General features: G+C 49.3%; 1 protein-coding gene across 1 annotated transcript in view; it reads left to right on the top strand.

Annotated features, from left to right (window-relative positions):
• NRG3 (neuregulin 3) overlaps positions 1-14674 on the top strand; it is a 32342-nt gene that overhangs the window by 10077 nt on the left and 7591 nt on the right. The window contains exon 4 of the mRNA XM_027775710.1: positions 10427-10584. Coding sequence (XP_027631511.1) covers positions 10427-10584 — 158 coding nt within the window. The remainder of the gene's footprint in view (positions 1-10426; positions 10585-14674) is intronic.

Raw genomic sequence — 14674 nt, 5'->3', positions numbered from 1 at the left:
CTCCAACACGTGGTGAGTACCGTTTTCTGTCTGCTTTTTGATCTTCACAAACGAACTTGGGCTAAAAGCAATCACTGGCTCCTCACCCTTTCCTCTCCTGGCACCCTTCAGTTCCTGTCGTTGCTCGTCAGCAGGGTTCAAATCACCATTTTATTTTCTACGTTTAGTTCCTATCATTTATTATCAGCAGTATTAAACTCTTCACTCTTGCAGTCCCCCAAGCCCTCACTGGATTGGAAATACTAGGATTAGAATTAGCAGCAAGCGTTCCGGCTGTAGGGTCCCAGCGCTCCAATGGCCTTCGGTACACATGTGTTCACTTCCTTTCCCCCCCTCTTCCTCCCTCTCCCGCCCCAGCCCCCAACACTTTATGGGTTCATGGGAGGGGGGCATAAAGACAATATTGGGGAAATAAAAAGACCTTTCTCTCCTATCCTTCCCAATTCCTGGCTAAGGGCTGTAATAAGATTAACAAGAGAACACACGCACATGTGCGTCAGGATGCAGCACGGCGAGTGCCCGGAGTGAGGGGCTCAAGGGGCATGTGGGCTCCAGGCTCATCCCACACTAGCTCCAGGGACGGGGTGTGGAGATGGCCAGGACAAGCATGATGACAGGATCGTTTAGCGAGTGGGCTATGCGGGTGTGCGTGACTTCTCCCTCCTTAGAGGTGGCCAGAGTTCTCTGTGAGGTGATCTCGGTGTCATGTTAGGGTGGCTGCAGGCTGTGATAGAATTCTCAGGCTCAGAGAGTGGGAAGGAAAGAATTTACGCACTTTCCAAAGAGAGGAAAGGGGGATGTGGAAGCTGGGTTGGCCCTGAAGGCTGGGGACCAGGAGCTGCTCCTGGGACTTGAGGCCAGGGGCTGGGCTGGTCCGTGGACGGTGCCCGTTGGTCTTTCACATCACCAGATGTTTTCACTGATACTTGGAGCTGTCACATCTGGCCACTGTGATCTGCCCCCTCTGTGGGTATTGTTAGGATCTTAGAGTCAGTAAGAGGTCTCAAGCTTGTGTCTGTAGGTAGACTTAGAAAACCCATCTGCAGTGGGCTCAGCAGGGGCCAGCTAGCACCAGAAGAAAAGGGAGGAGGAGAAGGAGAGTCTGAAGCACCTGGGAGATTTAAAGAGCTCCCCCACTAAGGCATCGGTGAGACCCAGCATCAGCCCAGAGCTAGGGAGACAGACATTGAGTTGACCCTTTCCAATCCTTACGGCACTTGGGAACTTTTTACACTTTGTTCTCTACTTTTCGTTACAAGAGAGACATTTCTACAAAATAGAAATGTCCTTTACAAAAAGAAAATATGGTCCAGCCTGTGGCGTGGTGGTTAAGGTGGGTGGATCTCACATGACAGACCAGATGGTTCAAGTCCCGGATGTGGCTTGAAAAACACCCTGGGCACGTGTACCTGAAGTCTCAGAAGGAAGGGAGGACGGGAAGTGGTGGAAGGGTGACCATGCCCCAGGGGCGCTTCTCCTGTTCTCTGTCTCTATCTCTGTCTTTCTCTAGTAAGTGCACATTCCGTCTAGAAAAATATTAAACAAAAAATGGAAAACGTGAATTTGTACCCTGTTTATAGAAACTTTTCTGCATTTACTGGTTCTCAATGGCCTCTAACTCACAATAATCTATCAATGAAGAGGCGCACGTTGGAGTGGCAAGTTCTGGTACCACTCAAGGGTGTTCATGAGACGTTTTGGCTCTGAGATGTGCCACGGTAGGCTGAAATGGGACGTGCCTAGGGAGTTTCAGCCTGAACTGCTGAGGACACTCTGGGAATCGAGGCAGAGGGCAGATGTGAGAAGAAGGCCTTGGAGAACCCTGGGGTGGAGACCAGGCCCATCGAGTGGTGTCTGTGTGCAGCTGCGGCCTCAGTGCTTTGCTGGCGTGGGTGGGTCACCCACAGAGCCAGACTCCAGATCGGGAGGGACAGCTCGCTTCCCCAAAGGCACATATTAGTTTGGAACTAGAATGCAATGTGGGTCACTATGGGCTTTAGAAAGCCTCTGTCAAATTGTTTTTTGCTAATTTAATAGAAGTTGTCATTTTAAAATTTGTGTCTCTTCATTTCATGGCGAACTCTGAAGTGAACCTTTGTAACCAAATTCCTTCTCCCTGAACCTTTATAGCTAAACTTCTTCTTTGATGAATTACACTTTAATACCCAATGTTGGAAATTTGATTATAGGGAGGAACTATCAATTTGTCCATTCTGTATGTTTGGGGAGAAAATAGTGGTGGAGAACAGCTATCAATCATCCATTACAAAGGAATAAAAAGGTTTTCTTAATTTGTTATAGGGCACAATGAACTCACTGACGAGATGAAGAAAGAGGAAAAACAGGACAGCACCCCAGAGGATACAGCCATATTGCAGGCCCTCCTCCATTCTCCTCTCAGGAGTTTGGGCATGTGCATGCACGTACTGAGCGTGTGTTTCAAGCCACAGGTCTGACACTTGAACTGAGCAGTTGGTTATACGGGATCCAATTCCCTTACCTAGTGCACCATTGGCTGGCCCCAAATTGAAAGATATAGAACATATTCTTTCCTTCAAGCATCCCACCGTCGAAGGACCAAGGCGGTCCTTAAGATCTAGAATGTTGATGGAGATAACTTAGTCTGCACAAGTAACAGTTAGTGCGGTTCACTGCTAAGCATGAGTTCGAGTGACCACCCTGGAGAAAGACAAGCCTGTCTCTCCGGTGCTGAGATACTGTGGTTCCTTTGATTAGGTCGTTGGAAAAGTCATGTGTATTCTTTCTATGTTTTCTATGCAAAAATGCATCATGACTTTTCTGACAATCCAATAATTAGTTCTGAGGGCAGGAGAGTTGTTGGTTGGCAAGAGGATTCCTTCACATTGGCTTGGCCCAAAAGGCGGGACATCTGGAAGTGGAGGCTAGTAGGTTATAGATAAGTTTGAAATTCTTAGATGAGCATTTGGCTAAAGAAAACATAAACGTCTGTTCCTGAGAGAAACCAGCAGAAGGGTGCTTCATGCTAAGACATAAAAGGCTCGCATACGTCATGAAGACCCACACCTGCGGCAGGCATAGCATCCGCCACCAAAGGACCGGAGCTGCCTGTTAATGCCTCTAGGCATCTGTTACTGCGTGTAGGTGTCACTCTCCAGGCTCCCTGGAAACGACTTTGGGATAGGAAAAAGTAGTCAGAATTCTGTCCTTGAGAAAGAAGACACAGGCTTTCTGTACGGTGAGGGGCCGGGTAGCCAGGTAGGCTAGGGAAGTAGTAATTTGATGTTCTAAGAATTTGGGGGTATAGAGCTGGCCCTGGGCCTGGTGGTCAGGGGAGCCAGACCCCACATGGCTGGCTCTAGTTCAGATCCGGGACCTAACAGCTTGAGAAGCATGCTGCACCCCTGTGTGCCCAAAACCCCAGCTGGAGAAACGGAGGAGGGACTGTGTGTGGCCAGGTCCGATTAGGAGCTGTCGAAGTTAATTTTGTCATTTTTTCAAATGAATTTTTTATACTAATTAAAATAGCAACCTTATTTATTTTTAAATGAGATACAGATTTTGTAATTTAGCATGCGGAAAGACTTATTTATAAATATGGAAGCTTCTGCCTGAGGAACTTTTAACCAAGATCACCTTTTGTAACCCTTCCCATTTACCTAAATACCTGCACGTCGAGTGCCGCGGATGTCATCCATGGAGCTAGCTGTGGTGCCCAAGGGCTCGTCCGCTTTGCTTTTTAAACGGTAGGGGTCTTATTTCCCTTTTGCTTGTTTGTTTGTTTTTCAATCCATTTTTAAAAGGAGAAGCCAGCCTGTGGAGATCTAAGGGTTGTAATGTGGTGGACCAGCGTGCTGCTTTTTGGAGCATCTCTCCACTAAATGTCACTCTTGTGTCGAGATCACTCGTCTTATGTGTCTCAGTTCCCTTCAGGAGTCTAGCAACCTTGAAAGGGCTCCAAAATGCTTGAGTGGTCAGCTCTTATTCTGCATTTCCTGGATAGGCCTGTTATTAATTATCGTGCTTGGGATTCCCCATAGGGCAACTACTAGTCCTAAGAGGAGGAAATCTTCCCCCCTCCAGACACTCCCAGCATGGTTCCCAGTCTTTTGGGGGGCCGTCTTTGGAGCTGAGCGGCTCAGTCTCTCACCTGCCTATGAATAAGACAGTTCAGTTTATCCAGTGCAAACACATAGCAGCCAATTGAAGCAGCTTCAAGAAGGCAAAGGAGGAAGCGCCCTTAGAATGCTCCCCCTCTCTTTTCTCTCTTTCACTTCCCTTTTTTTCTTTTTTTAAATAATTAATGCACTTTCATACTTTTGGTTTTCCTTTTTTTTTTTTAGAGGTTTTTGCTATAGGGCATGTGCGCTCACTAGAAAGACAGAGACAGATAGAAAACGAGAAACCACCCCCTGGGGGGATGGCCACGCTGCAATCCCTCCTCCTCCATTCTCCTGTCAGTATCTTAGGCACGCACGTACACGCACCTGGCATGAGTTTAAGCGACTGGGTCTAAGACTTGAATCGTGGTTGACTACATGGGAGTCCAGCGACATAGCCATTATGCCAACTGCTGGCCCCATACTTTTGGTTTTCCTAACTACCCACTAAAAAGGGAATAAAACACAACACCTTGCTTGGAGAGAGCAAACCGCCGCCCCTCCCTAGGAGGAGAGCGAACCTCTGCCCCTCTCTAGGAGGAGCGCAAACCTGGGTTACCCAAAACAGACAAACAAACATAAGACAGATGAATGAGCAAACCAGCCTAGAAATAAACCAGACTGTCTACCAAATTTTGGGAGATCTGGGGCCAGAGGACTTACAAAATCTCCCCCGAGGCCAGGCTTGGAGCCAGAGAGGACACAAAGGGCCCACTGCTGGTACCAGAAACTGTGTTTGAAGTGTCTGCTCAGAAGATCTCCAGTTCTTCTTTGGTCCCTTCATGGTCACCATCTTGTTGAAGGTAAATAACCAACTATAAAAAATTAATAATTAATAATTAATATGGTTTATTTCCAAGCAGAATATGAGTGACCTAGACCCAGAGAGGAGGCATATATGCCTTTCTTAGGGTGATCAGGGACAGGGATTCTTTTTATTTGATTTTGAGAGTGACAGACAAAATTAGTGAAGAGATTTCCATTGGCCTGGCCTAAAAAAGGCGGGGCATGTGGAAGCAGGAGCTTGTAGGTTATAGGTGGGTTCCACAGTTTTTAGGTTAGTGATTGGAAGGGAAGATTCCTGTCCTGGGAAGACTTCCTTTAAAAAAATGCTTAATCTACATCTCAGGGAAAGGGAAGTTCTGTGTCTTGGGAAGAGATAAGCACAAGAATACACTGTAACCAGTTGACATACACATCTTACAGTGTTAAACAGCTTCCCAATCTTGAAATTCAAGTAGAGCTTCATTGAACATTGTTAATGGGAAAAATGGTCTGTTAACCCCCTAGGCCCTCTGGAAAGGACTTTGAAAAAAATAGGAAAAAGTAGTCAGACTTCTGTCCACAGAGTGTACTTGGTTTCTCCCTCTCTCTGTCTCTCTCTCTGTCTCTCTCTTTCTAGCATGTACATATACCCACTAGCAATGAAAAAGGAATTTGGGGGTATGTATTAAAATGCCAATGCATTGAAGAAAATTTGGAAAAAGCATTTTTCCTTTGTGGGTCTATATATTTTTTTTTTCTAGCAAGATCTGTGAGGAAATACCAATATCAATGATAACAGAAAAACTGGTAAATGAAATAATAGTAAGAGTAAATAATATGTGCTGGCACATGGACAGTATGCTAGGCAATGGGAATGCACTGTCTCACTTAGGCCTAACAACAGAAGCTTAGTCTACATGCCCAACTAGAAGAGGGGCGCAGAGCTTGAGAGAACGACCACAGACAGCTAGTGAGGGGCTGCAGGGCAGATTCACACCCATATGCCTGCTGGGCCTTAACAGGCAGCCACTCGCCCCTCGACCCCCACATTTGGCAAAGTCTGGAGACATTTTGGCTATTGCAGTGTGGGTGAAGAAAGCCTCAGGCATCTGGGGTGGTCAGGGGTGCACCCAGAAATGCACAAGGACCTTTCCCAGTAGGACACTGTCCTTCCCAGAAGGGCAAGAGTGGAGAGGAAGGCTAGGGTGGGAACTCAGTTCTCACGTGGCTACTAGGCGATTCTGGGCACCCAGTTCGCACAGCTCCTCTGGGCATTTATTTCCACAGCTTAGAGAGCGACAGATTCTCTGGCTACCCTGAAATCTCAGGGAGGGAAATTTCCTAGTTTACCCTGTCAGGCAAATCTGTCTTTGTTTTATCTTGAAGCTCAGGTTCACTACTTGAAACTCTTTGCAAATTGCAGTGTTTAACAAATGAATTGTCTGTGTCTGGCATTCCCGTAAGTTCATTAAACATTCATAGGAAGAGGTTTCACTTGACAGTCACTTAACAAGATGTGAAACCCCGAGTCAAGTGAAGCAACCAGGTATTCTGCAAACACTTGACTCAGAGGCTGCTGCCCAACTCCAGTGGGTTATCCTAGAGGACCCTGCACCTCCCCTGTGCCATCCTGGGCAAATAAGGCAGGCACTGACCTCACCTACTTGTGCTGAGTAAGAAAAAACTAGGGGTCTAGCATGTGGCATGATGGTTAAGGTGCTAGACTCTCGCATGGCGGACCAAGGTTTGAGTCCCTGACCTGGCAATTTGCTTTCTCTCTCTCTTTCTCTCTCTCTTTCTCTCTCTCTCTCTCTCTCTCTGGTGAGCATATGCGCCCTATAGCAAAATTCAAATAATAATGATAATAATAATAATAATAAATAATTTGAGGAAAGGAAAGAACTGGGAATAGAACTATAACCTTTAGAGCCATCAAGAGAATGGAGTGGACCTGCTTAGCTTGGTTCAGGGGTGAGAAGAGAAGCCAGCGAAAGAGAGGCATCATTTTCCTCTTTTAAAACTAAGAGCAAATGCACACATTTAAACCAGAGAAGAAAAGCAGGTATTCCTTCTAAGCCATTTTATTAGAAGGTAGATGTAGGGGGGAGCATCCAATGACAAGTCACCTGAAGGGAAGTCAGGCATGCAGATAGAGAATGGTAAGGAGTTGAAGCCCACTGCTGCTGGAGAACGGGTCACTGGTCCAGGGACCCAGAGCGCATCTGACCCCACAGCTTCTCAAGACGCCGAGAGGCAGAGCCGTTGGTGAGGGGTGTTCCTGGGCTCAGGGTGCTCACAGGCTAGTGCTGGGCACAAATTGGTCAACATATACTGTTTTGTCATGTAGATCTATTACCTGGACTATGGTCAGAGCAGAAATGGGCTCTGGAGTCTGAGTTGGAGATGTGAAGGCTGCCTAGGGAGACTTGTGATGAATCTTCAGAGCAAGATGAGATTCTTTGGAGGGGCTGACTTTATGGCCTGGTGGTGAAGGAGGTCAGATCCCACGTGGTTGACCATGCAGTTCAAATCCCAGCCCCACACCTTGAACAATATTCAGGGCGTGTGTGCGTGTGTGTGTGTGTGTGTGTGTGTGTGCACCTAACATCTTGACAGGATGGTTCTAAATTCTCGTTTTGTATCTCGGCTATCCCACTCTCATTCACTAACCTGTATTTACTCACGCACGGGCTCACTTTCCAAGCACAGGCTGACTAGTGAACACCGAGCAGTACTAAGCAAGGTCTCAGGACACAATGTTGACCGAAAATGAGAATGCCTCTTGCTTTTTAGTGGGTCACTGATTTTCGTAGGTGACAGAGGTCACCTACAAAATACTCTCACAGAGAAATGTGGAAGCCCGCCCATGCCAGCCTGGCGGTGCTCAGTCCCCTCGGAGCATAGCACAGCCGGCAAGAGCTCACTGGGCCAGGGACACGGGGCTCATCGCCCTGGCAGTGAGTGCGGTGGGAGGAGGGGGTGTCTGGAGGGCGTCTCTAGTTAGAGTGGGACTCTCTTCAAAAATTCGTGGAACAATGTGTAGATGAGAAAACTATGTTTAGATTTCAATAATTTTTTGCACCAAAGTAAACTTATACTTCAATTTCATTTTTCCACAAACTTCTCCAAGCCTCTCATACTATTTTGCTTGCCTGATGTAATTAATTGTTCCAGCTCTTCTTGTCTGGTTTCTGGTGCAAACCTTCAGAATAGCTTCTAATTACTTGCATTAGAAATCCAGAGAAACTCATTCTTGAAAGCATGTCATGACCATTCGGTTTCCTGTCCCTCGGCCTATAAGCCAGACTGGCCATGAAAAACTCTTTGACACAGACACAGATGAGCTGGGAGCAATGTAGAGACAGACATTTAAAACCGTTTTAGAACACCCCCCCCCCTTTCTTGCCTGTGGTTCCAGACAGGTGAGTACCAGCCTGTCAGCCTCACTCTGCAGCAGGAGCCCAGGCCCATGAACCTCGGGGCTCCTGCCGCGCACACGTGTCAGATCTGGAAACAGTGTCGCTGCTCAGGGCCAACTGCGCTGTTGGGTTGGACGGCCTATTGATTTTAGCACACACCAGCCTCGAGTGGCGCAGGGCAGGTGACCTGGCAGGCTCCAAGGGAGTGCTCCCCGTGAGGGAGCAGTGTATGGGGCAATCACTCGGGCTCAGCTGCGAGGACCAGGGGCTGAGTTGTGACATCCCCTTATTCACTCCTAACGTGGCCTTTTACACATTATGTCAGATGAGATTTTAACAAAACACACACACGGAACACGAACACATGAAACATGCACACACGAAACGTACACATGAAACACACACATGAAGCATACAGACACAAACGCGCACACACAAAACATGCACACATGAAGCACATACACATGAAACATGCACACGTGGAACACAAAGACAAAACACACATGTGAAACATGTACTCATGCAACACACGTAAAACACACCTACAGGAAACATGCACACACAGAACACACACACATGAAACATGCGGGTGCTGTCAGGGAAGTGCGCAGTGTCAGTTCCCAGACCCTCACGTGCTGGAGGGTGTTGATAGGAAGGTTGAAGGAAGAGTTACCCCAAGTGCTTCAGCCGCCAGAGAGAGAACCCGATGTTGAAAATTCTGCAGAACAGAACTCCCTCCAGGGGCGAAATTGCATACATTTTGGAAAAAATCATAATAAAATCTTTCAGGGGACTAGCAGATGGCATAATGGTTATGTCCCTGGGCCCCCACGTAGTGGACCACAGTTCGAGTCCTGGATGTGGTGGCTTAAACTCATGCTGGGTGTGTGTGCGTGTGCCCAAAGACCTGAGAGAATGGAAGAAAAGGGATTGTGGCATGGCCATCTCCCAGAGGGGTGATTTCTCGTTTTCTGTCTCTGTGTCTCTGGTGAGTGTATGTGCACTATAGCAAAAATCTCTCTCTCTCAAAAACAAATCTTCAGAATAAAGTAGAGAATGTCTGTAGTCTAGAATCCTGGTCAGTTAAGCTAACTTTTAAGGAGGTTTGGCCACATTCACTGGTTCCTGAGTGGAATATGCACGCTGAGTGCCTAGAACTGAGCTACCCAGGGGCCTGAAAGGACTGTGTTCTGCATTTAGTCTCTCATTCTTTAGGAGGAGGGAGTATATTTTTTCCAACAAAATGTTTGATTTTTTTCAGTAGTCTTTCTTAGGACAGTTTTCAACTTACAAAAATCTTAGTAGGACATTGTTACTGAACTCAAATCTAGTTCTCCTGCCCGAGTGCCACAAACCAAGCTGTGCAAGGCAAGGAGAGTGGGCATTGCTGGAAAGGACCAGCTCCCCGAGGAGCTCCTCACATGCATTTGTTCCCAGGCACGGGACGAGTTCAGTGACAGGTTCGAGAAGGCGTGGTCATCTCAGGGGCCCTCTTGACTGGCGAGGCCTTCCTGGTGTGCAGCAGCTCCAGGAGCCTAGACACTCATGCAAAGGGGCCGTCTCTTCTTCATTGACTAATTGATTGATTTCATCTTTGATAAAGACACAGAACTCATGGATACCTATTTTCTAACTTGACTCAAAATCCAAATAGTTAAATGTGCCTTGATTTTGTGGTCATGTTTTTCCAGCTCTGGCAAGGGACGGGCCTTCTGTGTGCCCTTGGGGCCAGAGTGGGACTCTTATGGGCTCCCTAGATCTGGACGTGGGAACCCCTAGCTTTAGTAGCCCAGGTACTTTGTTTTATTTTGGTGGGGGTGGGTGTGCGGGAGAAAACAAAGTGTGGGTGGAGTGAGCCCTACCTGCCAGTGCTCTGGGCCATCAGGCTCTGCGTGCCTGGGTATAGACTAACCCCACATTTAGAAGCCGAGAGCCACGTACATGGACCTGGGTTGGCCACGGACTGGCTGCAGTGGGGAAGCGCAGCGTCCACGCGAGGGGACGTGGCGAGGGTGACTGTGCGCCCCCGCTCAGAGCAGGGAGGAGGTGGCACCTGTCGCTGTGGTGCCCAGGTGTGAGCCTGTCTCTGTGACTGTCCTCCAGGTCCAGCTCCGTGCCTGTGGTTTCCCGCAGCACTCCAGGGCTGAGAGGCAGCCCGTGACTGCGCTGGGGAGAATGATGGAGTCGAGCTTCGCCAGCTGCCAGGCCTTCCCAGAAGCCCCTTCTCCGGACCGAGGAAGCCCGTGTGTCAAACAGCACAGGTACAGGTGGCCGGTGGAGGGCGCGTCCACACCATCCTCCGACAGCCTGGGGAGGGAGGCCTCCATGGGGTGCTCCCAGCTCGCGGGCACACGGGACCTGCCCCAGCGGAGCTGTCAACACGGACCTGCTGGCAGGCCCTGCCCAGACGGCGCTTTCTGAGAACCCCCGAGAACGCCGTGGGTCCTAACTGGCCTTCCTACCTCTGCAGAGCTAAGGAGCTGTCCCCAGGCAGCTGGGGGCACCCCCGGGAGTTCCGAACGGTTCTAACAAGAGGAGCCTTTGCAGGGCAGGTCTGGCCAGCCGCTCCTGGCTCCGTGGGACCTCGCTTCTCCCGGGAGCAGCCCTCTGCTGCAGACAGCACGAGACTGGGCCCCAGTGGGAGAAAGCCAAAACACAGTCACTCGGCTCACTTAGTGCTACTCTGAAGCTGGAGGTGTCCTCCGCCTTCTCTAGTCTACACGTTTGTGTTTCCGACGTGAGGAGTCTGGAACACCCAAAGCTGAGGGTGTCTGTCTCTAAGCCAATGTGAAGTTGGGGCTCAGCTGCAGAGTCGGCATCCAAAAGTGGAAGTAGCCCAAAGAGTTACGCCTCCCTTCACAGCGAGAAGTGCGATGTTCTACATTTTTAAAAATATAGTTAAAAATTTTAAGTTTAAAAGGAAAAAGGAACACTTGTCTCCAGCCGTGAAAGATAAATATTGTTGATGCTTTGTTCTTGCACACTGCAGTAACACTTTGAATACCCAGACAGAAACATTTGTCATAAGAGGAAACCGCCTTCTCTGTCGCTGCTTAATGAGCCCCAGTGTCACTGTTCCTGGTGACGCTGACTGTGAGATCTTCAGTCACTCTCCACACCGATGCTCGGCCGTTGAGAGCGATGTTTTAAGTTCTCCTTGTCCATGAGCAGAGACCCAGATACTCAGGGTAGCCAAGTAAAGAAAAATGATTCAAGTATCTTCAAACTCAGATGGAAATAGATTTGGTTCTCATAATTGCTTTACTTTTTTAACTTCAGGTTTTAGTTTGCATCAATTGTATTTATGGAATATTTCCCTGAGAAAGGAGCGTTTCGCCTTATTGGACCTCGTTAATGGAAGATGTGTTAATTAGGGAAATAAGTCCAAAGTTTCCAGCCTTTTACGGTGCACATTTTTCTCTAAAATAGTATTTTCCCTTTTGACTACAAGACATGTTAAGGTAATATTCCACCCAGCCAAGTAAATAATTCAATATGCTGCTTCTCTAGTACTGTATTTTCCTGTAAATATTTTTATGTTGAGGTTTTTTTTCTTAATTACAGCTTCTGATGCCTTCGAGCTGCATTACCCCCACTCTCAGCTCTCCTCTGTCCACCTGCAGCCTCCTAAGTGTGGCCTCCACATGGTGTCCGGGAGTCAGATTAAATGAGGACACCTGTCAAAGGGCTTCCTATTTTTTTTAAAGAATTATTTTAATTTAATTTTATTTATTCGTTCATTTATTTTAGTTTTTACCAGAGAGATACAGAGAGAGAGAGAGAGAGAAAGTGAGAAAGCAAGCCACCAGGTCCGGGACTCGAACTGTGGTCAGCTATGTGGGAGTGTCCAGCGCCTTAACCACCATGTCACCTGCTGGTCCCTCAAAGGGCTTCCTTTGTGTAGACAGGCACGGGTGATTTATAAGGCACTCTTAGAACTTTGTAAATTAGAGTTTAATGCATCACAGCTTCTGCTTTCTAAAACATGCAGTAGGCTTGCAGGCCTTCATGACTGACACGGGCCCCTGCTTTATGTACCCACGAGCGGTTGCGTCCTCTCTGGACGGCCCTGGGTTAGAAGGCCTGCAGAGCTGTGTCCGTAGACGGTTCACCAGTTCACAGTGGTAGACCTAACAGTTGTGACGATTCGGCAAGTTATGAATAATTAATATTTCTTTTTGTGCACTGCGAGTATGATTCACATGGATAACTCATTTATAAAATAAAGCCATTAACTTAAAGCCGTTATTTCTCATGTTTAGTCCAAAAGGGAAAGGACGTTTCAAAGACACAGGTCCTGCCTGTCAGGCGGACTGCGCTGTGTCTTGCTGAGGTAACTTGCTTGCAGGCAGCACCTGCAAGGGCTCGGGTGACCACGCGGTCCTGGGGGCTGTCGGTGGTGGCCAAGGAACGAGGCAGCTGGTGTGCTGAGCGCCCACTGCGTGCCCACTCCACGCTGGACCGCGTGCTCTCTCTGTCCTCCGCAGCACCCCACGGCCTTTTCTCCCCACCTGCCTTCTCGTCTCTGCCTCTCATGGCCTTACCCTGAGCTCGGGGGGTGCTGCCGGGCCCTTCCCCTCTGGCTTCTGCCGGTCCAACGTGAGGCACCGGCGTGAGGACAGAGGAGAGTGAGGCCATGGCCCGTCTGCATCCTTACACCCTGTGCAGTTACCACAGCGGTGTCCCCCCAAGGGCCACAGAGCCTGGCCAGCCGCTCCCTACAGCCCCCGTCCCTCTGCCCTCTGCTAGCTGCTCCCTCCAGCCAGAGGGACAGTGATGCCTTCCACTCAGCCTGGAGCTGAGTGACAGCTGTCTTCGCTGGCGTGTTCTCTCTCGAAACAGAACACGCCTTTGCGAATGGGAGTCTTCAAATGACCCAGAGCTCCAACGGGCCCGGGCACCTCCCAGCATCACATGACTGGTTACACCCAGAGCTGAGACCCACTCAAGGCCCGCGGCCACCCCGCTGTGCCCCGAGGTGACCCTGCAGCCACCACGGATGACAGCTAGAAGGCAGTGGGGCACCCTCACCTTAACTGCTCCCTCACACCTGGGCTGGGGCCTAGCTAGGTCCACACGCTTGCAGGGCATGCTGGGACTCAGGTGGGAGTGTGGGAACAGAGCAAAGGTGTGCTCTGCAGCCAGGTATGACCTGTGTCGCAGTGAAGCGGGAACTGCCGTCTGGTGGGGGACACAGCTTCGTCAGCCACCTGGCCAAACCAGGGACGTCGCTCCTGCACTCCATGGTCGGGCCTCCAACCCCGGCTTTACATGATATTTGCAAAGTTTTGCTCTGTGTTTATTAAGTAGAAATAACATAAACATTGACAGGAGAAAGGTAATAAAATAATTATTACATCAGGTGTAAAATTATATCCTGATTAATAATGGTGTGGGCACTAGTATGGGGAATATAGGTAACGTTCCTTTGGGAGGTGAGACCCTTCAGAACTTGACAGCGTCACTGAAAACGTGAGACACTGTTGATCTTTCTCCATATGGTGATGGTGATGTTTTCAGTTAAATGAGTGTGGCACAATTTCAGTTCACACACTACCGTGAACACTTCCCGGCCAGCCTAACCTCCTGGCTGGCCTGGAGTGGCTGCAGAGAATGAAGTGACCCTCGCCAGCTCACGGTCGGGGCAGCCCAGTGGGGCGGTGCAGGGAGCAGGTGGTAGGTACGGCTGCTGGGAGTCCAGTCTGCAGCCGTTTTGTGGCCTAGCTCTTCCTGGGTAACCCAGGCGGGCTCTTGCTCTGAAGGCCTCTGGGTCACCCTCACTCTGACTTGTCGTGGCCTCTAGCACATGGCGGTCTGGATGTCTGAGCCACGTGAAATCTGCAACCAGGTGTTTATTGAAAGCAAACTCAAGAGAAAACTAATTTTGTTCATGAAAATCTGGGCAGTGAACTGTGGCGTTAGCAGATGTGGGAGAAGGGTTTGTTTGCTCTGCCACCGAGTGAAGCTTCTCCATGGGGCCCTCTGGGCGTCCTGTGTTAGTTCTCGTCTGTCCAATGACAAGGCTGTTTTCATTGAATTAGACCGACAGCTGCTATGGCGTGAGTAGGCAGAGAGGGTGGGGATCATGGGCGTGGGGATCCCGGACGCATGCCTCCGATCTGGGGCTGGAAGCGTGCAATTATCTCACCCAGTTGTGCTCTACCCCAGAAAGCTAGCAGTAGAGGAACGCCTCTCAGTCTCCAGGGCATTAAAAGTGCGTCCCTCTAGTCACACGGCGCTCCCGCTCTCGGATAGCCTGCGGGCCTGGCACTAGGCGAGCCTGAGGGCAAATGCAGTGGTTGACAAGTCTGAGTGCCCCCCCCCCCCGGGGGGGTGGTACCTGGGGGGCTT

Source organism: Tupaia chinensis, unplaced genomic scaffold (assembly GCF_000334495.1).
Source record: "Tupaia chinensis unplaced genomic scaffold, TupChi_1.0 Scaffold000599_1, whole genome shotgun sequence".
Classification (NCBI taxonomy): Eukaryota; Metazoa; Chordata; class Mammalia; order Scandentia; family Tupaiidae; genus Tupaia; species Tupaia belangeri.
This window is presented reverse-complemented; position numbering and strand designations above follow the sequence as displayed.